Source organism: Paramisgurnus dabryanus, chromosome 22, assembly GCF_030506205.2.
Source record: "Paramisgurnus dabryanus chromosome 22, PD_genome_1.1, whole genome shotgun sequence".
Classification (NCBI taxonomy): domain Eukaryota; kingdom Metazoa; phylum Chordata; class Actinopteri; order Cypriniformes; family Cobitidae; genus Paramisgurnus; species Paramisgurnus dabryanus.
Window position 1 is genome coordinate 12,220,262 of NC_133358.1, and position 26,608 is coordinate 12,246,869.

At 38.0% G+C, this 26,608-nt stretch overlaps 2 protein-coding genes and 1 long non-coding RNA gene across 3 annotated transcripts in view; 1 reads left to right on the top strand and 2 right to left on the bottom strand.

Annotated features, from left to right (window-relative positions):
• Window positions 1-363: 363 nt before the first annotated feature.
• Window positions 364-1,523, bottom strand: LOC141281420 (uncharacterized). The gene is made up of 4 exons (XR_012335724.1): window positions 996-1,523; window positions 766-897; window positions 582-682; window positions 364-471 (listed from the first exon to the last, which is right to left on the bottom strand). It is a non-coding gene; the product is annotated as an uncharacterized lncRNA (long non-coding RNA).
• An 8,674-nt stretch (window positions 1,524-10,197) lies between these two features.
• Window positions 10,198-13,514, top strand: LOC135785405 (E3 ubiquitin/ISG15 ligase TRIM25-like). Its single transcript, XM_073813171.1, has 6 exons — window positions 10,198-10,848; window positions 10,989-11,084; window positions 11,215-11,448; window positions 11,665-11,824; window positions 12,006-12,062; window positions 12,822-13,514. The coding sequence occupies exons 1-6, from the start codon at window positions 10,267-10,269 to the stop codon at window positions 13,346-13,348; spliced, it is 1,656 nt and encodes a 551-aa protein (XP_073669272.1). The 5' UTR covers window positions 10,198-10,266; the 3' UTR covers window positions 13,349-13,514.
• A 199-nt stretch (window positions 13,515-13,713) lies between these two features.
• LOC135785397 (F-box/LRR-repeat protein 7) overlaps window positions 13,714-26,608 on the bottom strand; it is a 36,915-nt gene continuing 24,020 nt past the window's right edge. Inside the window, exons 3-4 of the mRNA XM_065294800.2 lie at window positions 18,003-18,608; window positions 13,714-16,435 (exon numbers count right to left, since the gene is read on the bottom strand). Coding sequence (XP_065150872.2) covers window positions 15,699-16,435; window positions 18,003-18,608 — 1,343 coding nt within the window. The 3' untranslated portion in view covers window positions 13,714-15,698. The remainder of the gene's footprint in view (window positions 16,436-18,002; window positions 18,609-26,608) is intronic.

Consider the following 26,608-nt stretch of genomic DNA (forward strand, 5'->3'; position numbering starts at 1 on the left):
ATAGTAACAAAGTACCCAAAAGAACAAAAGATGTAACTTTAAAGAAAATATAGTAGTCAGTCAAAAGTTTATTTATTTATTACAAATATATATTTAAATGTTAACAATATACAAATAAACATACTTTAGTAACCTTATTGTGCTCTTCTTTCAAAAATTGTTCAATTCATTTCTCACAGCTATCTATCTAGATAAATGGCATATCAAGGCCTTGTCAGCTGGTGCTATTTAAGACGACACTATAAGGTTATCATCCTGTCGTGTGTTGTTCTCCAGATATGCTTGGAGCTTCCTGATCAGATCGGTCACAATTTTGGCTTTCGACGACCCCTGCACTGAAGATGGCATGCAATCACGTCCTCCTTTGAAGGTCTCTCAAACTGTGATGCCAGGTCCATTGGAATCAGGGTTTCCTTCAGCGTATCTTCAAATACCTCATCGAACACAAGCCTGATCACATCATCCACATAACTGTAGAAATATTGCAGTCAATAAATCTTTTGTTTTGATCATTTATTTCCCTGCTTCATACATTAAGTTTTTAATTATGAATGTATTTGAAATAAAACATTACTGCTTACGGTATGTCACTTGTGTGTTTTGGGAACATAGCCTTGTACTTTCCCTCTCCTGCTTTTGTTACGGCTTGGTGACATTGTAATGGATGGCTGCAAGGTACAACCTGTAAAAATATAAACAAGTAATACATTTATTGTAAAAGTAAATACTACTTTATTTAACACAGTTACTAAAATACTTAAATACCTGCACAGCATTCCAATAAATGAGAAAATCGAATTTTTGACTGCAAATCTGAAATCTCAGGCTACGGACGGCAAAGGCATCCACTGATGATGGTGATGGAAACATTGTGAAACGATGCTACTGTCTGGGTTCCTATTATTATGCAGAGAAAAAAAACTTTGTCATCATCAGTTATACATCTAAGACTGGTAGTGGTTTCACTAGCTAAATACATCATATGTGTTACACACCTTTGCTCCTCATATGCCAGTCTGACTTCTTGTACTGTGTGTAATGATGTTGCATGTTTGCATACAGTGTAGAAGGATGTGTCCAGCTGCGAATCTAGGATATAGACAAATAAAACAAACATGTATTCAGTCAAAAAGACATATTATAACAATAGAGTACAACGACTATAACTCGTTAGACTAATCATTAAAACGTTAATGTATTACATAGCCCAACATTAGCAACACACATTACGTGTTTACTTAGTTTCAAAATCTTAGAAAGCTTCAAGTAAATACAACAGTAAAATACATATAACTTTAAACAAATCATCTGTACTTAGAGTTTCTTGAGTTTGATCATGAGAACAAATTTTACCGGTAACAGTTTAGCTGGTAACTTAGCAAGTTTGTAAACATGTCTAAACCAACATCGATAAAAAAATGATAGTCTGCATAATTCAACATACACGTGTGTAAATATGGTACGTTGTTTATGAAATACAGTATTACAACACAAAACAATTAGCTTGCAAGCTTAGCTCTACACGCACAATGGCCCTCATTTATCATTCTTGCGTAGAAACGGGCGTATATGTTGGCGTAAGATTACGCTTACACTCCTCTCACCGCCTGATTTATGAAACTGTGCGTACCTCTGAAATTCAGGTGTAAGCAATATCTGCCCTTCATAAATGCGGCGGCTGAAAACGATCGTCATTAGAATAACACGCCCATATAAATTCAAGTCTCCACCTCTCCCACGCCCTCATTTTACGACATTGACACATGGAAGACGGCAAAGAGGAGAAACCAGGGAAGTGGAAAGAAACAAAATTGTTTTATTTGGGAGTTTAAATAGAGGGACTAAAGACACATTAATAATTGCATGACGTTTTGTAATATTTGTATTATTATTTTTATTATTAAAGACGCTTTATTGATATTTAGAAGAATAATTATTTATTATTATTATTATTATTTAATGTTGCCTACATCTAAATTATATGTCTGCTTAATGGTTCGGTTAAGTTTTTTTTAAATAATATTTTAAAAATGATGTAGGAACTTTTGTAGTGTGTTTTTCTGTGTTTACATACAGTTGTTTGTTAGCTAAGATCCAGTTTGATACGGAGCTCCGGATATAATTCAAATTAACAATTTGTTTCCACGACATCCACATGTTTTACTAGGCTAATTCATAATTTGAAGTAATAATAATTGTAATAGTAATTACGAAATATTATAATAATTAATTCCAAGGAACAAACTGTTGAATATTTACTTTAAACTAAATAAGAAAAAGAAGTGTCCATAATGTAGCATAAAAGATAATTCGTGGCCATGATTTTGTCCGCATGTCATCATGATCGGATTTATGGCTCCATTCAACACAAGCATTTTACCTTACCTATTCATGTGTAGCTATTTATTTATCATCGAATAGTATGTAACTAGCTTACCTTTTGATGCATTATTACCATGTTTTCGTAGCACATCCTTGTGCTTTCTTGCAATGTGCCGCTTCAGATTCCAGGATGAATATTTGCTGACTTTTACAGTCTCTCCGCACTCCCTTTCAATGTTTTCTTCCTGTCCAATCTTAACTTTGATTTTTACTTTACATTTATGTATAAGGCTTGAATTCCATAACTTATTGCTAGACGTTTTTACAGATTCTCGAACTAGCAAATTATTAAAGGGCGTTCTGGGTTCAACGAGCGGTGCTGAGCGAGCGGATCTTTAGAGAGGCGCTTTGATGGTAATATTACCGCACCGCTCAAGGCTCCGCTCCGCTCACATGCTTTGCCCTGAAACGTCAGGTAAAGCGCCCAGGCTCTCAACTGAAGGAATACATATGCCTACAAATCAAATGCTTTGGTAAAGTCCCACAAATTAAACATCGAAGTACATGTTGCATAATATAGTTTTAGTTTTTTACAGTGGGTCATAATATATCATATATTTTAGTTTGTCAGTGCGTTTTGTGGTGTTACGAATTGTTTGCGCATTTCTGCACTAACTCAAAATGTGCGTACACCACCTCCTGAGCTGGCGTAGGATTTGAGCGTGCCGTACGCCAACGTCCATATTGATAAATCTCAAAGTCACCGTGGTTTTGGGTGTACGCCAGGTGTACGCTGGAAATTTGGTGTACGCACGTTTGATAAATGAGGGCCACTATGTTAATCTCCGGTTACCGGTTACGTAACGTACAGTAAAAGGCAAATAATAAACGTGAATACTTACAGCCTGTGATCCAGAAGTGCACAGTAATCCAACTTTCAGGAGGAGACGTCGCGCAAATCCAGCTTCGGTTCATGAGAAGCAGTTATTGTGAAAACTCCGTGAACAACTTCTGACTGGATTTTTCCGGAACCATATTAAACATGATGTCCTCTGTGGAAGTCCATAAAGTGCTATTTTGCCCTCGCATCTAAAGAGACAGCGTCTACTCGAGAAATTTAATCGCTTAAATGATGAAACAAGAGTTTGCAAACAGAGTCAAAGCAGGGACTCCCAACCTCCGCCATTTTAGCTCTCTTCTGACTCGGCGCTCCCCACCCTCGTCTTTGAGGGCGTACCAAAGCAAAGCAGAGAGGGCTGAACTATGATAATGTTGGTCTTATCTATGTCACCAATCCCAGGAAGTAAACTGTTGCCTACAATCCGAGTGTTTTTTGTAGTCCTCGAACGTTAGAGACGATAACTCGCGTCATCGTTTTCTTTGAGGTATGTACTTTTTGAATATCGTTAGCATGTACTAATACACACTTACACACAAAAGGATGTTTAAAAACGTGTATCTCATAATAGGTGCTCTTTAAAAAACAAAATATCTCGGTCCTCACCCGGGCACTAACGATTTACAATTCGGAGTGGAAGCATTTCTCAGGAATGCAGCTTCAAAGACAACAATCTGTGTAAGTGCCAGTATTATCACAGTGTATTGAACACTTTTTTTGAAAAACATATTTCTGTTTTGAGAATCAGGTCATCTATACAAATTGCAGAATAGGACATTCAAAAATTATGCATTGTTTTTTACTCTCTGGAGAAAATCCTCCAAAATGTAAATGTTGACAGAATTCATTGTTCATCATTCTCGTAGATTGTATTTCATCTGCCGCTGTGAGAAACCTTTTTTTATTCTGTTGAAATGTTTTTTAATCAGGCGAATCCATACCTAGTGCCAAGATTTTTTAGAGGAAATTAATTTTAAACATCTTTTCTAGTTTTACGTAATTTAAAGGGACACCATGAAACTTTTTGGCCACTAGGGGGTGCTAGACACGTATTTTTCACTTCTAGCGCCCCTAGAGCCCACAAGCGCCGCAGCACTGTCGCAAATGAAAGGAACTGGCCAACCTTAAAACTAAACTAAAAACTAAACATTTAAAATGCTAAACGATCAGCATTTTGAGACAACAGGGAGAAACGCAGTCATGTTACAACTTTCTGATGAGGAACTCGTCGTGGCAGAAGCCATTTCTCAATCTGAAGGTTGCAGCCTCCGGATGTCGTATTTCTAAGCTGTATACATCATCAAGACTCTCTTATTTCACAATATTAACAATTACAAAGTTGACTATTATACATAGTTAATCGTAAATTGTTGCAGTATGCTTATGACTTGCGAATGTAATGCTCAGTTTACCTTAATAACCCAGGCTTGATGACGTGTGCAGCCTGCATATTTGACCTCCGGAGGCTGCAGCCTTCCAATTCAGAAACGACCAGACGTATTTCCTTGCCTTTTTCCAAACAAATATTGTTGCATCCTCTCTCTCTCCCTCGCCACCAAGATTTTCCGCAATGGTGCTCGTTATTCCTCTTTTTTGTGTGAAAATCGCTCCAAATCCAAGTAAACCCATGCGTTTAGGTCTGCCGCTTTGTAATACGTCACGCAAGTGACAGCGGAACGCAGCAAATGAGGAAGAGAGAAGAGAGAAACGCTCGGATCTGATTGGTGAATGAGTAGGGTTTGGTTTTACACTGTGAGCAAGTTTGACTGCTGTAGCATCTTGGATTGTAATGTAAATACCATAGACACAGTAAAAGAAAGGTAAATACGTGAACACAGCATCTGAATACAGGGAACTATATGCAATATAATCGCCGTAAGTTATAAAGAACATCGCATTTATGTATGAATCAACAGTTTATATAAAAAATTGCCTTAAAGGGGAATCGAACCCGGGTCGCCCGTGTCATAGGTCCGTGACACTAAAGACTGTGCCACAGAGTCACATAATAGAAATTGCTCTCTACACTCCTTAAGTAGCCTCCAGCAAAATTCACGTTAAAAACAAATTGTGTGGAGGAAGTGACGTATGCCGTAAAGCAGTCGAATTTTGTAGTTTTTTTTGTGCTCTGGTTACTACCAGAAACCCTAAGTTTTAAAATACGAGTAAAAGTGATACAGACCCCGTCAGGCTATGGTAGACATGTCATTCAACCTATTTAAAGTCGATGTACTATCACAAGGGTCTTGAAAATTTATTATGAAGGTTGAAAAATTACATGGTGTCACTTTAATTATACTTTATTTTTACCATATAGCTTAAAGCTCCACTGTGTAAGATCTACTCCCATCTAGCGGTGAAAGTCTATATGACAAGCAACTGAATATTAATTTCTAGCCCGCCCCATTCGGAACGCGTTTTAACTCGTACGGTGGCCCGGGCGTGTCATGCCAAGGTTAACATGGCTTCCAGTAGCTACAAAGCAAAAGCAATGAGAAAAAAATGAACAATTTGCAATGTCCTTTGCCTGTGATCCATCAAAGCACACAGATTTATGTTTAACATGAAAAAAGTCTGATTGTCATGATATGTCCGCTTAAAATCACATACAAAAAGCAACCATGACGGGTTTAAATGGACGCGAACTAATATTATGTCAGAGTACAATGCTTATGTTTTAAGTAAACGTTACATGTCCGTGTATATGTAAGAGCTTTCTCTCATATTGGTGAAAAAAGATCGCGCAACTTTCACAAGCTTGAAAAATGAAATGAAAGACGCGCAGATCAGACGCTTTTATCAGAGTATTATGTCAGACATTATGTCAGAGTACAATGCTTATGTTTTAAGTAAACATGTTACATGTCCGTGTATATGTAAGAGCTTTCTCTCATATTGGTGAAAAAAGATCGCGCAACTTTCACACGCTTGTAAAATGAAACAAAAGACGCGCAGATCAGATGGTTTTATCAATGAAAGCCTAAAAATAGGGCTGTCACCGTGTGTTTGTGCTAGAGGTCAGAAAAGATGAAAAACATTTATCTCAGTACCTCAGATTACATAAATGGGCGGAGAGACGGCGTGTGGCTGTTCAAACACATTAAACCACATGCATGTTTACACTAACAAGTGTTATGCATAATCATGCTAAAGTTAGCCAAGGAACAATAAAACTTCAAGTTTACAACATGGACTGTATCGATGTAAACGAACATGCTGAATTACCTGTGGAGAAGATATAAAGTGCAACTTCAGTGTCCCTTGAGCCCCATCTTGGAAAACTAACTCCAATATTGACTTTGGTCTTGATGTTTTTCCTGTCGCGTTGTCGTTTAAAATCCCCGTTTCGCTTCCTTGGCGACTTATTTTAATGTCCTCGAGAATATGTCTTCAACAGGCTTTCAAATCAAAGCATTAGATTGCAGGTTCATCACGGTTTGCAGCTGTCGCAGCCGAAGGATTCAGCTAAGCAGGTCACAGGCTGGATACGTCATCAAGCCTGGTTTATTTAAATCAACTGAGCATTACATTCGCAAGTCATAAGCATATTACATCAATTTACAATTAACTAAGAATAATTGTCAGCTTTATAATTGTTAATATTCTGAAATAAGACTGTCTTGATGACGTATACCGCCTACACATGCAACCTCCGGAGGCTTCAGCTATCGGCCAGCGTGAGTGTAGAGTGAAAGCGCGAAAGGCGGAGCTTGAATTTCAGGAATGTCCCTCGTCGGCGAATGTATTTCAAAGATGGAGGCACAACATGGATTCAGCCAGAGAGCGCTTCGACGGTATGCATTTTAAATAGCAGATTCTACACTTACGAGAATACTTTGATTAGTGGGTGGGAAGTAGTTACACATGAATGAGCACATACTTTTGAAAGAAAACATGGGTTTTTGTTAAGAATTAACTCAATAAAGTACACAGTAGAGCTTTAAGAAACTGGTATGGCTTTTTAAAGAAAAGAAAGAACACTTAATTTCTTTGATCTTTTTGCTTACAAATGTGTGTTTAATGAAACTATTCGATGAGAGGATTTCACAGTTTAAATTTAATCGCCTGATCAAAATAATTTGTAGAGAGGCCACTCAAACCATACCAACATGGCAGATTATAATGATGTCGCACATTCCAAAATAGCACATTTTAAAAGTTCAATGCATGTTAAAAGTTAAAGTTTTTTTCAGGCGGCATAGCAAGATGGTCCGCGCTATTTCGCCATTCACTCACCGGAGTATCACGCTAGCTGCATGGGCTATCCATGTTTCTGATTTTCGTAACTGTGATTTTCCTGGCTTTTATTATACATATTGGGGCCCCACCTTATATAAGTTATGATGGAAGCATGGAATGTGTTTTAATGATGACCACTTGTGTAAACACTGTTTTTATTGTTTTATCGTAGGAGGACATGATTTAACGCGCCCCGGAGATAACCCCGGTCGTAAACATTTCTACGCGACACGGGCGGTCCGGTTAAAAATTCAACGCAATGTGGGCGGTCGGTTTAAAAGTTCATTGCGACATGGGCGGTCAGTTCAAAAGTTCAACGCTTCGTGGGAGGTCCGGTCAAAAGTTCACGACGTGGGAGGTCCGGTCAAAGGTCAGCCCTCCCCCGCAGGTCAAAAGTTCACGACGTGGGTGGTCCGGTCAAAGGTCACCCCCTCCCTCGCAGGTCAAAAGGTTAGCCCCTCCCCTAAGGTCAAAGGTTAGCCCCTCCCCTGAGGTCAAAGGTCACCATCAATCATTTTTATGTGACAGTATGTGCCGTATATTTACTACTTGTACAATATACATGTATTTGCTTTTTAACACTTTAACAAATCATTATCCTAAGTCATTGTTAAAGCAGAGTCCCCTAAATATATCATTTAAAACAGTATGAAGCTTACCTGTTATAAAAAGAAAGAAGCTTACATTATAAAGTTTACATGTTACAAAAGAAATAAAGTAGAATAAGAACACACAAAACTTCAATTTTCAAAATGTTTTTAACAGTAAATAATTATTATTATTTTAATGTCAGCATTGAAAGAAACATACATACATCATCTTTAAAAACAGGATGTGTCTCTCATACGTATCAAGTGGTCATACGCACTGCCTTCACTCCCAGCAAGATTACCTCACATAAGAAACTCTGAAATATCAATAAAAAAAACCTAAACACATGTTGTACCACATTCTTTTCATAATTAGTTTAATAAACTTAATGTACAATATACATGTATTAGCTTTTTAACACTTTAACAAATCATTATCCTAAGTCATTGTTAAAGCAGAGTCCTCTAAAGATATCATTTAAAAAAGTATGAAGCTTACCTGCTTTAAAGGGAATGAAGCTTACAGTATAAAGTTTACCTGTTATAAAATAAATAAAGTACAATAAGAACACACAAAACTTCAATTTTAAAAATGTTTTTAACAGTAAATGATGATTATTTTACTCCTTTACCTGTTTGTGTTTTAAGTCTGTAGGCGGTTCAGCTGGACTGATGATTCAGGGCTTTTACAGGTGAAAATAATCAGCAGGCAGCTTGAAAATAACAGACTGAATTTAAAATCAAAAAAGGAAGGAATTAAAAAACCCTTTTGCCAAGACAAAGAACCATTTCAGCAAAAAAAATGGTTCGACAGTAAGCTATGGTTTTATATAGAACCTTTACCATCGTTTCAGAACCTTTGAAGAACCATTTTTCTTAAGAGTGTAATCTTAAGTCTTTTTTATAACGTCACTGCAGAAAATGTTGGGGATAGGCTAATCCAAGGGGAAAAAATAACAGACCGAGAATTTTCGTCACAAAATCAAAATTCCATTTTAATCATAATATATACTGTATCAGGGGTGGCAAACATCGGTCCTGGAGAGCCGCAGCCCTGCAGTTTTTAGCTCCAACCCTGATTAAACCTCACCTGTCTGAAGGTTTCTAGTAACTCTTTAGACCTTGATTACCTGTTCAGGTGTGTTTGATTAGAGATAGAGCTAAACTCTGCAGGACTGCGGCTCTCCAGGACCGACGTTCGCCACCCCTGATATATATGATTAATCATATTAATCATAATATGTTTGGGTTTGTTTTACACACAAGACTCTACTGCTCTGACCTTAGTACTGCCTTTTCCATAGTAGAATCATGCTGCAGTGAAAAACAATAGGATTGATGATTATTTTATACAAAATCCGACGGAATATTAATATTTCTCATATGTATTACGTTTAAAAATGTGTAAAAACTGCAGATGGATGTTATATTGTGAAAGCTTACTTAGCATGAAGATTTCAGTGGAGTTACGACAGACGGGCTGTTTCATAAGTTCCTTTTATGATCAACACTTTAATGCCGTTCAGTGTGCAGTATGTGTGTGTAGACTGTATATGTTCACAAAACACTTTACCTTAATGCAGTTTTTAAGAGAAGCAGCGCCACCACTTCTCCTGGGTTTAAAACTCATTCACTTCTTTGAGGAAGCCCGGTCTACAGGGTGTCACGTGATTTTTGCCATTGCCAACATCAGACCGAAATCATTAACTATGGTGATAAGCAAATGGTGATTTTTCTTAAGTATTTAAGTATTTGAAATACTCTAAATACACTTCCTCAAAATATTTTGTTACAAACTACATTTAATTTTTTTCCACACCTGAAAAATACAAATGACAAAATACACTAAAGTAATTAAATACGTATTTAAAAATACATTGTAGTGAGAGCTGTGGGGTGTCAAGTGTAAATGTGTGGCAAAGCTCACGGGTCATGGTTCAAGGCCCGGTTCAGGTACCATGGCTCACGGTTCAGGTAGGAGGTCCCCTTAGCAGAATTTTGCTAAGGGCCCCAGGGAGGTCAGGATCACCTCTGCACTTCATATAGTTTGGCCAAAAATGAAAGTAAAAGTTTAATAGAGTCACAACAGGAAACCGCTTCTTTGCACACGTCTCTTAAACACCAAAACAGGAAACTATATTTCAGCTGTTCATTTGAAAGAAAACAGACTTTTCAAGCAACTATCTCACTCTCTCTCTGTCTGTATATTATTGAAATATGGCAGAAGCTCATGTTTTTCAGGACAAGTTCAGCTGTTCAGTGTGTTTGGATCTCCTGAAGGATCCAGTGACCATTCCCTGTGGACACAGTTACTGTATGAGCTGTATTACAAACTGCTGGGATCAGAATGAGATGAGAATCTACAGCTGCCCTCAATGCAGACAAACCTTCACACCAAGACCTGTTTTATTTAAAAATGTGATGATTGCTGAAATGGTGGAGGAACTGAAGAAGACAAAACTTCAGACTGCTGTTCCTGCTGACTCTTATGCTGAAGCTGGAGATGTGGAGTGTGACGCCTGTACTGAGAGAAAATACAAAGCTGTCAAGTCCTGTCTGGAGTGTCTGAAGTCTTACTGTCAAAATCATCTTAAACAACATGAGAATCTCTTCAATGACAGGAGGCATCATTTGATGAATCCAACCAGACAACTTCATGAGATGATCTGCTCAAAACATAATAAACAACTAGAAATCTACTGTCGCACCGACAAACACTGCATTTGTTATCTGTGTACAATGGACGAACATAAAAACCATGATACTGTGACAGCTGTAGCAGAAAGAACTGAGAAACAGGTATGAACTGAATTCAGACACTGCACTAATGCTAACAGTAATGATTAATAATATGCTAAACCATGAATGTCATTATAGTAACATTACATGCAGTTTAATGTAATATCTTTGAGGTTTTATAGTTATTTGTTATCTCACAGAGAGTTTTGGGAGAGCGACAGAGAAAATTACATCAGATAATTGAGGAGAGAGAGAAGGAGCTTCAGGAGCTGAGAGAGGCTGTGGACTCTCATGCGGTGAGTTTTGAACAGAAAAACATCTGCTGGCAGCTTGAAGATCAGTTTGAGATTCATGACTCTCCTCCAGTGATGGAGATCTTTACTGATGTACCTGTAATGGATCTGATTGTAATGTTTGTCCTAACAGCGCTCTGCACAGACAGCAGTGGAGGACAGTGAGAGGATCTTTACTCAACTGATCCGATCCATTGAGAGAAGTAGATCTGAGGTGACACAACTGATCAGAGATCAGGAAAAGACTACAGTGAGTCGAGCTGAAGGAGTCATGAAGCGTCTGGAGGAGGAGATTGATGATCTGAGGAGGAGAGACGCTGAACTGAAGCAGTTTTCACATACAGACAATCACATCCATTTCCTACAGGTAACACAACTCTGAAATACAACACAGTGAGCATTAGCAGGATCTCTGGAAGACTTCACTTCTTATATGACTATGATTTTAACTGGGTAGTTTTTATTTTTAACACTTAATAAAATCTAGTTTATGATAAATATTCCTTTGTGTATTCAGACTACTAAATGTGGTTAATGTTGAATGTTTATGTTGTCTTTACGTTTGTAATCTTTTCTTCTTCAGAGTTTTCAGTCTCTGTCTGCAGCTCCTGAGTCTTCAGTCTCACACAGATTTACTCTCAGCTCTCTCCTCTCTTTTGATGATGTGAGAAAATCTCTCTCTCAACTGAAAGACAAACTGGAGGATTTCTGTAGAGAGGAGATAGAGAAGATATCTGGTGAAGGTAAAGTAACAGATATTAATTTACTCTCAAACAATATCACACAAGCAAGAGTGCTGTCAATGTATACTGTATCAGTGTCATGATGTCTGTTTTCTGTTATTAGTTTATTATATTTATACTTGTGACGTGGGAATTATATTAATTAAATAATGTTAAATATTATTGTTTGTTTATGTTTCAGTTACATATATCTCAGTTATTTCTGCTGAATTGAAGAGCAGGGAGGATTTCTCACAATGTAAGAGACTTTAAAAACATTTATTATTTATGACTTTATCATGATTAATGATTTTTATTTATTGTTTTATCCACTACTATATAAAAATTGTGAGAACAAAAGAAGGAATAAAAAGTAAAGAACAAAGACAACATGACGTAAAAAATATTTCTGAATGTTCAATGTTTACAGAATTTCAGGGCACACATGTCAGTAACTAAATTTTAAAGAGGTGAATAAATTGAGTAAAATAAACAGTAAGCTGCAGATACTGAGACTCAAAATAAAAACATTGACCTTTCAAAAAAAATCTACTTCTGCTACCAGACACAGAACACAACTTAACTTTTTTATAAATAAAATTTACATTACCCTAAAAACTGTATACAAATGTTAAATGTGATCTAACCAATCACTGCAAAGGGGTATAAATAGCAGTCCCTCACCTTTGTCCCGTGACAGTTTTTGCAGCATCCCTTCACCATCACCTTGCTCTCAGCTAGTACATCTATCTCAGTTAAAGAGCGGGGAGTACTCTGAGTTCGGGCTAAACTTTCAAGCTCTGCTCTCTACCCCCTGACTAAATATGGTTACATGTTAATCTGAACTCGTGAAATAAATACATGAAACAATCTTAAACTTCATAATAACTGTGGGGAAACAAAGTAAATGAAAGAGTAAATACAAATATAGAAATGTGTAGGTTTTGGAAAAAATGCATTAAATCTCAATGATGATTTTTGTTAAACTGCTGCAGTCATTTGTGTTTATCTCCATCAGATTTCAAGCAGTTCACACTGGATTCAAACACAATTAATGAAAGCATTCAGCTGTCTGATGGGAACAGAACCGCTACTAACACTAACACAGTCCATCAGTATCCTGATCATCCTGACAGATTTGATTACTGGAGTCAGGTGTTGTGTAGAGAGAGTTTGTGTGGACGCTGTTACTGGGAGGTTGAGTGGAGTGGTGGTGTGTATATATCAGTGTCATATAAGAGCATCAGCAGGAAGGGAGAGGGTTATGAGTGTTTGTTTGGATATAATGATCAGTCCTGGAGTTTGTGCTGTGATGACTCCATCTGCTACTTCAGTCACAATAACAAACCCACTAAACTCCCTGTAGTGTTGAGCTCCTGTAGAATAGGAGTGTATGTGGATCACAGTAAAGGATCTCTGTCCTTCTACAGCGTCTCTGATACAATGAAACTCATACACAGAGTCAACACCACATTCACTCAACCACTTTATCCTGGGTTTTGGATCTGTCCAGGTTCAGTGAAGTTATGTAATCCAGCAGTGTAAATGACACGAAGATTCTCTGTAGTACTGTAAACTTAAAGGAATGTTCCATTTTCATAAAAGAAAAATCCAGATAATTTACTCACCACCATGTCATCCAAAATGTTGATGTCTTTCTTTGTTCAGTCGAGAAGAAATTATGTTTTTTGAGGAAAACATTGCAGGATTTTTCTCATTTTAATGGACTTTAATAGAGCCCAACATTTAATACTTAACTCAACACTTAACAGTTTTTTTCAACGGAGTTTCAAAGGACTCTAAACAATCCCAAACAAGGCATAAGGGTCTTATCTAGCAAAACGATTGTCATTTTTGACAATAAAAATAACAAATATACACTTTTAAAGCACAACTGAACCACACACATGACGGGCTACATACATGTTGTGACGAACTTCACATCATGCGCTCTCTAAAAAAGAAGTCAACGCCACTGAAATCTATTATATTATTACCATATATACCAGTTGGGCACATGAAATGAAAGTGATGTAATTGGCAGTGTATGATAAACCATCAATGTGACCTCTGTGTTTAACTCATCCAGTGAGTACACACACACACACACACACACACACACACACACACACACACACACACACACACTCAATGTTGATGTAGCTTATAGCTGAAATATCAGACAAGTAAACTGACAAGAGTTTTGCATTCACTATAAAGTTATCTCCTATGGTCTGAGGACATTGACAGTTTACACTTACATGATACAAAATGATTTTAGACAAAACTCATGTTTTCTTATGTTGTCATGTCACGTGTGTTTTGTGAGAAGCACTTACATCATGCAGTACAGTATACAGCGAATCAGACGTCAATCATTGATGGATTTTCTTCTTCTGTGCTACATGTATCTGGAGGTTGCGTGTGTGACGACGAACAGGTAGTGCGTATGTAATGGCGGGTACATGTGTGAAGTTTTGCTTTTAGTTAAAAGATTGGTAAATTCATTTCCACGTCACCCAACATGTTTATATTCTGCATGTTTCTACATAGGCTACGAGTAAAACAGCATCAGACGATTCCGTTTTTGCAGTGATCTGAACAATTAATTCAAACTGTTTCGCGAACCAATTCAAAACGTTTGGCCCATTGGCTTTGTAAAGAATCGACTCAAAAGACTCATTTATTGGCAACACTTTGTAAGGAATCGACTCAAACGAGTCATTAATTCGCGTATGCCCCAGAAACACGAGACAGCAATTTAAAAATAAAATACAAATTTTGTAATTAATTAAAATACAGTAACGAAGGAACGCTGCACAGTGTAAACGAAGTTAAAGATTATTTTTTTTCCACCTCGGAAGGGAAACTTAAGTCGAAAAGGGCATATGTGCAGTTGCCCAGGCAACCTGAGCAACCCCCCTGTGCACGTCCCTGCTGTAATATCAAATAAAATTTGTTAAAAATGCATTTTAAAGTGCAATTTGTTTGCAATTTGTCCACATTTTTCATTGTCTAAACTGAACAAATGCGGTCTCTTGAAATCCAATATGTTATTTTCCTAGAAAGAATGAGTATATTTACACTTCAAAACCTCTTCTCAGTAAGACAAGATGTTAAAAATTTAACATTGTAACACAACCAACAAGGTAAAGAGCGTTTTGTAAAAAGTTACACAGTTAAGACATTTCTGTACAGTGATAATAATACATGTCTTTCATGTGATAAATACTTTTATATATTTCATGTGGATCTTTAAAAGACAAGACGATGCTACAGCTTTGCAAGAAACACCATCAAACACCAACTGTGTCTCAAACCTAGAAAACATAGACAGGTGTCCACCTAGACAGCACTTTACAGCCATATTGTAAAATATTGATTTTGAAACATACAGTAAATGTTTTTAATAGCATCAGTATAAAATAGTGCAATGAAGTTATTAAATAATATTTTACTTATTTTTTTATTAAGGGCTTTGATTAATGTCAGGGGTTTAAACATTTGAACATCAATTTAACACAATGGTTTGATTTCCTTTGCATTATGTTACGTGTAGCCTATGTTTATATTTAATTTATCAGTAAGATACGATAAACTGCATCTTACTCAAAATGATTTCAGTGCTGATGTTGGTGACTAAATAGACAAATTGTGTAGTCAAGTTCAATGGAGTTCACATCAGTTTGCAAAATTGTGAATTGTGAACTGCTCTGAAACATAAACAGACTCTACATTAATCGTTTATGTGGACAGTTGCTCATTCATAACAGGCAGTGTGTGAATCAGTTCACTAGGTTTTAAGACACATCCATCAAAATGCATCTTGACATGCAGTCTTATAAATGCAGATATAAACATCTACATGTCTCAAGTCCAAACCTCTGTTGTCTTCTCAGTAGAAAGCAGGTATAGTGTGCTCTATTACACAACGTCTGCAATTCTGTCGAATCAGTTGAAGTGCCTCAGGTGACACCTCACAATCCTGTACGTTCAATAACTGCAGTTCATGACATCGGTCCGCCAGCGCGGTCAGCCCTCGTCCCGTCACGCTCTCACAGCCCCTTAGACTCAGCCTTCGAAGTCCCTCACAACACTGTGCTAACACTTCCAGTCCAGCGTCTGACACCAGCGGGCAATGGCCAACATCAAGAGATCGCAGTCTGGGGCAGCTACGAGCTAAGTGTCTCAAACCCTGGTCTGTTATTCCCTCACAGCCACGTGCATTCAGGTACCGAAGGCGTGGACAGTAGCGAGCTACGTATCGCAGTCCAACGTCGGTAATGCGCATACAGTGTGCCACGCTTAGATACCGCAGGCGGCCCTCCAGACGAGCCACTTCACGCAGACCAAAATCTCCCACCAGAAAGCAGTCGCTTAGGCTAAGCTCACGTAAAGCGCTGCAGTGCAGTGACAGCTGCCGAAGGGATTCATCGGTCAGGCAGCTGCAGCGCCGTAGGTAGAGATGTGTGATACGTGGACAGTGAAAGGCGATGGTCCTCAGGCCTTTGTCCTCCAATGATACACAGTCTGTCATGTCCAGATAACGCAGGCCGATCTGTTGTCCATGTAATGGTGTGAGCTGAAGAGAGGACTCCTCAGTCAGACTGATACATGTCACTTTAGGACAACCTTGGGTAAAATAGAGACATCAATTAGTTCATAATGGCAGGGTATTAAAGATTCACTCTAAAGAAATGATGTGCTGTTTTTTTTTTCAATGAAAGCAGATTTCCCTTTCAATACGGTTGACTTCGCTTTGAGATAGTAGCTGACGCTATGGGGAAAACTCCTGTTTACTACACAATTGAAGCCTATTGGTTAACGTCTGTAAAAATTACAGACAAATGGCGTTCGAGCCCGCGAAAGTGGTGGGGCTTACGCCTTATATAAGTCTGGAAAGAACGCCATAGCTAACCTTTATTCTTCTTCAGTGCGAATGTCTGCTCCGAAGAAGAAGCCTTCCTACTCGCCATCAATCTAGCCCTGCAACAAAATCCACTCTCGATGTCTTTCCCTGCCGCTTCCGGCCGAGAACCAAAGATGAAGTCTTCGCTTGCCTTGGAACAAGCCCTGAGCAGCGGACACATGCCTCCGAAGCGGTCTCCCCTGCAACCATCCGGTAAAAACAATATTCTGAATGTAGAAGCTCTAAAAGAGCAAGGGCGCTGTTGTAATAGCTCCTCGGCACAGCGACCCATGTGAGCCCCTCCGCAATGCGAAGTGAACCATATTGAAAGGGAACGATAAGGTTACTCACGTAACCCTGGTCCCCTTGAAATAACGGGAACAAGCATTGCATAGCTCACCGTGCTTAAAGCGTCACGCAGCGAGTGTTATTAAACTATGCACTTTAGTCGAATAATGGTAAGCTATGGCATTCTCTCCGGACTTATTAAGGCATAAGCCCCGCCACTTTTGCGGGCTACAATGGCATTTGTCTCTAATTTTTACAGACGTTAACCAATAGGGATCAATCGCAGAGTAAACAGGAGTTTCCCCCATAGTGTCAGCTACTGACGCAATGCTCATTCCTGTTATTTCAGCGAACCAGGGTTACCTAAGTAACCTTATTGTTTTTTGTTCATATTTTGAGCAAAAGATCAGAAGGTTAAATAATAAAGAGATTTTTTTCACAGCCTTCTTTGTTCATATTTACCAACCCTACAGATGGCAGTGTATCTGCTGTTTCTACTATTAAAGTTATACTGCATGTTTTAAAAGCAAATTCAACCACAAGATATCTTTGGCAACATAGGATGAATAACTTGAACATAGCAGAATGCATGCTGTGCCCTCTGTGTGATGGATAACTTTACAGTTTGTTACTGTCAGAATGAACTCTGCAGACCGACTCTTGCACCTTTGCTGATGATAGTCGATCTTTTATAACTGAGTAAACTTCACCATCCCCCAGAAAGAACTGCTGGACTGGCAGCAATTTCTTGGTTTTATAATGCATTTCCCAGGTTCATGGTATGAATTAAACTCTGAATAAATCCACAAGTAAACATGCCATTCAGGTGTACATACTGTCAGCTAATCCATCACCAGAGCTTTTGTAAGCAATCAGGGGTAACATGTTTTACTCATTGTCTTCACTTGTAATCGATGTGCCATGCAGTTCACAACCTCCTTACGGCAGAACATTTACAATTTTTTAAATCTTTTGAATTGCAATGGCGGCCGGCAACATTACCTGATACATCTAGGTGCTCCAGACTGGGACACTGGGACACCACGTCAAACACAGCATCATTGGACACATGATGGCAGCCTGCAACCTCCAAACGCCGCAGCTCCGGACAACGCTGAGCTATCACACGTAGCCCACGATCAGAAAGCCTCCGGCAGCCACTGGCCACGACCGTCTCCAGGGTCAGACAAACACTGGGAGTGTCCTGACATAACCTATTAGTAAGAACCTTAATGGCCCTGTCAGCATTTAGCAGCTCTCCAGTAAGACAGATGGCTCTCCAGAGCCGTGGATCCCAGGCCAGGTTATACCAGCGACGACACACTCGAGCGCAGCGGCACAGGTGAGGGGTGGACAGGTAAGAGAGAATGTGAAGTAAAACAGGATCTGGCAGAGCATCGATGAGAGCCACATGAGCAGTTTTGGAAGGGCGTGAGTTTGTCCCTGGAGGTTGATGAATCAGAGCCACTGTTTCCCCACAGACATTAATAGAAGGCGAAGATGTTTCATGCCCATTTGGGACTGTTTGAGGTGAGTATGAGGAAAGGTTTGGATTCAGAATGAGGGCGGGGCTTGGAGTGCTAGCTGTCCTCATACTTAGGGCTGAATCTGGAGGAAAGAGTGAGACAGAAAATTAGATATAGGAGGGAAAAATTATGAGATTTCTGTATTCTCTATTGTTTCCTCAATACACCAGTGAGTCACTCAGATATCAACATTAGATGTGCAATCCCATGAATTGCTATGGGATTGTGTCGGCATAAATTACATTACTGTAAAAAATGTTGGTTCAACTTAAAAAAAAAAACTTACCTGGATGCCTCAAATTTTTAAGTTAATTCAACCTAAAATATATTTGTTAACTCAAAAAAGTTGTTTAAAATTGTTGTGTCAACGAATAATTTTAAGTTGAATTAACTAAAAAAAAGGTAAATTACTTTTTTTAAGTGGAACCAACTTTTTTTACAGTAATTATGCATCAAATTGGGCTGTCATAGCATTGTGATTTACTGTATACACAGAGAGACAAACCAATTCCCCTCCTTTTCATATTATAAAACATGACAAGCAAAGCCCTCTTTAAAATTTGTGCTTTAGTGGGTTTTATGTGCATGTGCGTCTGCAGGTGTAAACAGTAAGTCAAGAAGATTTGTATTCCAGACCTGACCTGAGATCAGTCTGACTCACGGCCAGGTCATGATGACATATTCAGACGCTCCCTCTCGAGGATGATAAACATCTTTGGCATGACAAAATACAACTACATGAACTCAGAGCTCTAAAATAGACACATACTCAGCTCATACTATCAAGAGAGTCATTTAAAACATATAAAAACAAATTTGTTTTAAGTAAGAGGATCAATCTATTACGTCTTGTCTGGGTTAATGTGGACTCTTCTCCCAGTCAAACAAGGTAAAGTAGGACAAAAAAACATACTTTTGGTTGTACGCAACCACGAGTACACGACTGATGCGTGGCGAGCAAGCTGTTCGGTACAAACTCATGCAACAGGTTCTTGCATTACTGGTGGTGACAAACCTCAGTTCTCAAAGGGGTGATACCGTTACCTTTAAATTGACACATTTGGAAACACAACAGTGTGTGAAAATAAGCTTGAGTAGCTGGAAATGTGTGCATTCCCAAACTGAAATTCTATACTCGGTCCATGACTCATGATTCAACTTTGTATTTTTTATGAAATAGACATAACATTATGGATTGATATTTCCCAGCAAGCAGAAGCAAATGTCAAAAGCTCATTCATTTAACATTCCTAATCTGGAATCCAATTTTGCAGAGACAATATTACAAATATTTGTCTCCTCTGTTAGTTCATACCAACTTTCATTTGGTCAAGCAAAAAACAACTGGCCCATGATGCTGATGCGATCATTTTAATTATTGTTTTTCAGTACTCCATTCCTGAGTCATCTGTAGAATTTATGGACATCGTCTCATTTGTGCTCTATAAATACACCCGAGTCCAGCTGTTTGCATAATATCTAAATGATCAGATAACCCATATATAAAAATATGACCTGTGACTGTTTAACTGCACTAAGTATTCACGGCAGGACAAGCTGACAGATAAAAATAAACTAATTTTACAGAAGGACTTCTGCATTATTTCCTTTACAGTCCTATATAGCCAGACCGCAAAACTGATCCACAGTGATGCTAATCTTGGCTAAGAACTGACAAGACTTTAAAGTTAATAACCGTAGATTGTTTTGTTAAATGTGTTGTTTAGCAGTGGGTTTATGAACTTACCACAAAACCAGTCATAAGTCACACAGGGATATAGCCATAACCAAAAAAATACATTGTATGGGTCAAAATTATTATTTTTTTAAAGCCGAAAACTATTAGTATATAAGTAAAAATCATGTTCCATAAAGATATTTTGTAAATTTCCTACCGTAAATATATATAAAGTTTATTTATGATGAAATATGTGTTGCCAAGGACTTTATTTTGACAACTTTAAAAGACTTTCTCAGTATTAAGACTTTTGTGCACCCTCAGATTCCAGATTTTCAAATGATTTACCATCATATTTGCCAAATATTGTCCTTATATAATAAATCATACATCAATGGGAAGCTTATTTTTTCAGCTTAAAGATGATGTATAAATCTTAAAGATGACATTTCACAAGACTTTTTTTAAATGTGAAATAAATGTTTGGTGTCCCCAAAGTATGTATTTGAAGTTCTAGCTCAAAATATCATATGGATAATTTAATGTAAAATGTTAAAATTGCCACTATGTATGTGTGAGCAAAAATGTGGCGTTTTTGGGTTGGCAGTGCTGTGGTTGGATGGTGCAGATTAAGGGGTGGTGTTATCCCCTTCTGACATCACAAGGGAGCCAAATTTCAATGACCTATTTTTTCACATGCTTGCAGAGAAAGGTTAACCAAAACTAAGTTACTGGGTTGATATTTATCACATTTTCTAGGTTGATAGAAGCACTGGGGACCCAATTATAGCACTTAACTCTTTCCCCGCCATTGACGAGATATCTCGTCAATCTGCAATACCACTATTATCCACCAGGTGGCTCTTCCGCAACTTATAAAAACCGGAAGTATTGCCCTAGGGCAAACAGCTGTATGTCCGTGTATGTTTTAAAGATCGCTCTGCATCTCATCTCTATCAAAAGTCCTTCACAAAAATGGAGAGGTGATAAAAACAGAACACATGAAGGTAGGATGAAACGGATTTTTTTGTTTGAAAGCAGAGGGTCTGTTCTTTTATTTCATATACTGCATGTTTATATATTTAAAAAGAAGCATTTTCTGGAAGGCATTAAACTTTTGTGAAAATCATGACAAATGCTGGCGGTGAAAGAGTTAAACATGGAAAAAGAAAAATGTTCATGATATGTCCCCTTTAATTAAAAGAATTGACCGTTATGAATGTGACCCAAGGTCACATATTTCAGATTATACCACAACACCTAATCTAAAGATGTAAACCTTAACTTTATTTTGTAAAAAACAGACATTGAGCAAATACAACTTTCCCTTTATCTTTGCCTAATTCACCAGGCGAACGGTAACCTCATAATATTATATAATTTTTGTTGAGTCGGATTTTGCAGGAAATGTCAATTGTTTTTTAATGCACACAAAAACAAATACATGAAGCTGCACTGTTATGTTTTAAACAGAGATGGCGATAGAGAAGCAACAGCTACACACTGCAGCTTTAAAAAAGGCGCAAGAGTTTTGAAACGGCTGTACTGTACAAAGAAGAGACTTGAAACATTGCATAATTTTTTACAGAAAAAAAATAAATTAACAGTGTAATAAAAAGGGGTCTCATTTATAAAGCGTGCATACGCACAAAATGATACTGGAAACGTGCGTACCCCAGTTCCCATGCCAAGGTTGTGATCTATAAAAAAACAAACTTAATGGGAGAATGGGCTCGCATGGTGGGATCTGAAGATGATTCATGTACGCACACTTGCAGGTGATCTGTGATTTTTTGGCTTTTGTGCATACATAGACTTTTAGTAAGGATCCTATGCACAGTTTTATAAATGAGACCCCAGGTCTGTAGCAAATATCTGGTTTATTTGCCCAAACAAATCTCAGAGTATCATTTAATGGCATCACTAACATGGCAAATGCAGTGATATTTCATCCTCCAAAGTGTTTGTTGTAACCTATCGGACCTTGAAAATATGCCTTTTATGAAATAAAAAATTCTGTCTGCTTATATTAAAGAAAAAGCTTTTTAGTTTTGCCTGCCATGTGCATAAATTGGTAAGCGAGCAGACTGTGGGTGGGCAATCTGAGGGCGAGACTTCTCTCGAGACCTTGACTGAAGCGTCTTTGAACTACCACAACCTACGGCGGCTCACAGATTCAATCAACTTCGAGCTTAGAGATGAAAACACCCTGAAAGATTAAAGATTTTGAAAGGGCAGCGAGGGAATTTTCTAGATCCCCCTGCTCTGCGCTACAGCTTCTTCAGCCTCTGCAACCAAACCATCCGTTCCGGGTGGTCCTTCAATATTGTGGTTCCCGAGGGATATGTAGCATGCAATACATTCAGTATCTCTGGATTTGGTGTACACAGCTGGAATAGGTCTCGGGAGGTCTTGCTTTCACTATGGTGTATGGGTCATTATGAGACTGCCCTTGCTCAAGATATCGCCGAACAAAATTTACCATTGGGTCTCATACTTGGGATTCCTGTCCAAAAAAAGTGTTGATGATTATAGGTCCCAAAGGTGTTTATACAAGCACCCCATAAATAATTGAGAAGACTGGAGGGTAATATCCAGTGTTTGTGGTGTAAAGCGTGACCTTCAGCTTATTTTGGCTGACCATAGAGCGCTAATGCTAAATAAACTTTAAATTCCAGTTGTCTTAAACCATGACCTTATAACCAACTCAACCTCAGTGTGCTTTATTTCATGCTTGCTATATATGACAAAATGTTGGTTTTCTCAACATAATTATAAACAATTTATTACATATCTCTTACATCTTCAATGTCAAAATCCCAACTATTTACTTGGTTTTATAGGGCAACATTTTAGTTATTGTCTCTAAACTACTGCAATGCTTTTTTTCATGGCAATAACCTTAACTTAAATGTGTCACAATGATCAAGGTAATGTTTTATATCACGTAAATCAGGCATTAGCTTTCATTTCTCAAGTCACTATCATTCTTTGCAGGTTTAATCCCAGGCCTACAAAAAAGAAACAAAATATCGGGCTGAAACAGTGTAGGATTTGGAATCGTAATCAAAGTTTAACTATCCGTTCAATTCCAATCATGAATCATAGACTAAACTTTACACTAAAACAAATACACACACCACAGTCAAAACAGAAAGGACCAGCCAAAACATCTTTCAGGCATGGAAAAATGTGATCTATATTTAGGTAGAGATTTTCACGGTTCACGACTACCAATCTAAGAATAAACTCTTCCATAAATGAGTTTTCGGAAGCTTGTCTGATGTTTAATATTTGTTAAGTTTTTCCACTCTTTTTCGATCAGCTCTTGAACGTATAATTAGACTCGTATCTCTTCCAGCTGCCTGACCTTGGCTTGAACTGCCAAAAGCTGTGCACGACGGAGGAGTCCACATGTTTGAGATATCAGAAAAACAGGTTAACCATCTGGTCTTGTACAAAGCACAGCAGTGAAGAGAAAATGCATGTGAAATAAAAGCTTGTGCATTTCAAGTGGGTAACCACAGTCAGATATTTTGGTTGCAGCTGTTGACCAGGATTGGGCAGAGCAGGACTGATAAAAGGGTTTGATCAGGTATTAGCTAATTCATCAATGCATTGGCATGTCTTTAAAGAACACATTGACTGAACAACAAGGGTTTAAACAACTATTGAAGCTAGATTAAAAAATACTATGAAAGTCGAAGGCAATGGTGGGCAGTGTTCCAACATATGGCGCAGATGCACTTTTGGCGACAGAGTTTAATTCCCAGCTCAAGGTCCTTTGCCGATCCCGTACCCCTCTCCCACCTTGTACTTTCCTGTTATCCCCTTACATACTACCTGTCAAATAAATAGCAAACAACTGACCATGAGTATGTGCTTATCTCACATTATCAAGAACCACCAAATAAAAAAATCCTGTGAAATGTTTCACCTGCACATAATGGAAATACAGGAAATATAAAATAAGTGAACTGAATGATAGACTGGGAAACAGAAGAAGCAATTATTAAAAAACTGTGAAGATCAAATGAGTCAAGAGTTGGGGAGGTTAACGCTGACACCATAAGAGTAATTTATAAAAGATCCAGGAAGAAGTAAATACAAATGTAATTAATCTTCATGGATTTAGAGTCTGGTAATACGTTTTAACTGCGTGGCGGGCAACCTTCACTCCTCTTGCCAGTAGCATTACACACTGGTGCTTGGCTACATCAGTAAAGTTCAAGACCTCTCTTGGTGAGTTCCTCTCCATCAGGTTTTTCCACATGGGTTAAGCTGCCAAATGCAAAGTTATTGGTGAAGTTTGAGGAACACACTGGTCATTAATCAACTATATTTGGCAAAGACATGTCACTTATTGAAAATAAATAAAATTCAATGCATTGGGCATAAATAGAGGTGTAGCACAGATTTAAGCTTTTCTCAGTCAGACACGAGAGCGGTGACAGATAGATTGACAGTGAAAAAGTTACACTGCCATTCAAAAGTTTGGAAACAAGACAAGAAATATTTCTTATGATCGTAAACATCTTTTAATCTGAAGATGTATGCTTGAATATTTTAATATACTTTAGTAGACAAAAATATCATTGTAAAAACATATTAACCCATTGTTAACATTGTTTTAACCCATTGCTTGGTCAATTTAACCTAACGGCTGGTTTGTGCCTTTTTGATCCAACACTGGTTTGAAAATAACCCAGCATTTAATGGGGTGTAGATGGCTCGGACCAAATAATAAAGAAAAAGCAGCCAATAAGAACCAAGAGTAGATGTGAACTGTTAAAATATATGTTAATTAATGAAATGCCAAGAGTATGATTTTGATTCCTATAGTTACAATTGTGTTATTCCATAGTTTGAATGAGTTTACTGATATTTTAAATGTGAAAAAATACACAGTAAAAAAGTCCCTACCTGTCACTGGGGCATTATTCCTTCAAAAAAGTATACATTACCTAAAGAGTTAATACTTTAGTAGTACTTCAGAGGTACCAAAAAGTGCATATTAGTACCTCAAAGGTACATATTGGTACCAAAAAAATACATATCTGTACTGCAACAGTGACAACTTGGCATCATTTTTGGACCATTATTTCTTACAGTATATAAATAAAGAATGAGTACGTTTTTCCAGACTTTTGAATGGTAGTGTAGCTCAAATGGCACCAAAAATGCCAAGGTCATAGGTTTGATTACCAAGTAATTAATGTAACATTTTGAGATTGCACCTTCTTTAGAGAGTTTACCATTAAAATACCCCAAAGAGACTCTTCAGGGCCCACAGTGTCTGCCGCAAATCTGATGACTTATCAGTGCCGGCGCCAGCCGAGCGCTGATGAGGGGGCGTCTAAAATACCAGAGGGGGCGATCACATGAATGCATATAATTCCCCCAGCCAGAAAATACATAGGTTTGGTACATTAAGTTTTTAAGTGTTATAAACAAACATCTCTGTAATACAACCACAAAAACTACAGCTATAGTGAGCAACGTACAGAGCTCCGAACAATACAACAACAACAACAACAAAAAAACGCATACCTAACGTTACATATTAGCACAACACTACTCATTTGAAGTTCAGACCCAGAGGTAGAAATACATTTTACGTAATGGTGGGGGCAGTGTTGGCAAATAGAGTTGATGGTTTTCAGCCCAAAAACGGTCCAAACGCAACATTTTATCAACATTTTGGTTCAATTTGATCATATAACGTAGTTATTTTAACTGCCACAAGTAATGCACCAAGCTAGCGATTAAGCAGCTAGAGAACCACAATAGCAAAATGACAATAACTCGTTTACATATACAGCTATGCTGTAGGATAGGCTAATTCAAATTCGTTAATTATAAATTTAACAATGTCTTTTTTTTATCTATTTACTCCTGATAAACAGGTGTGTGAGAGAGAGAGATCGTACAGGCTTACCTTTAACGTTAAATGCAGAACAATAATAGGCTGTTGGTTGTACGTTGACTTGCAAGGATGCTGAAGAACATGAACATCTGAACTTTTCAAAACTATGTACAGTCTGGCTGAACTTCATGGTGCCCGAATTGACTTAATGACAGCCGAAAATTTGGATCTTTGCACCTGAAATGCTCCGATAATTCATCCACGCCACGGCATTAAATGATGTGTGACAATCCGGAGTCCGGTTTGTAGAACTTCCAATGCTATTTTCCATATATCCATTGCTACAGGGCAGGCCCAGGTCACTCTCACACTCCTGTCTGTAAATTTTTATATAATTTCCCACTTCGACATCTTGATTTCCCTCTGAGACTCAGAACGCGGGCTCATTGTCGGCGTGCCTCAAGCCGTCAACACAAACTTGTTCAACTTCAGGCGCGGCTGCAAGAACCAACAACCACATGACGTCAAAGTACCGCGA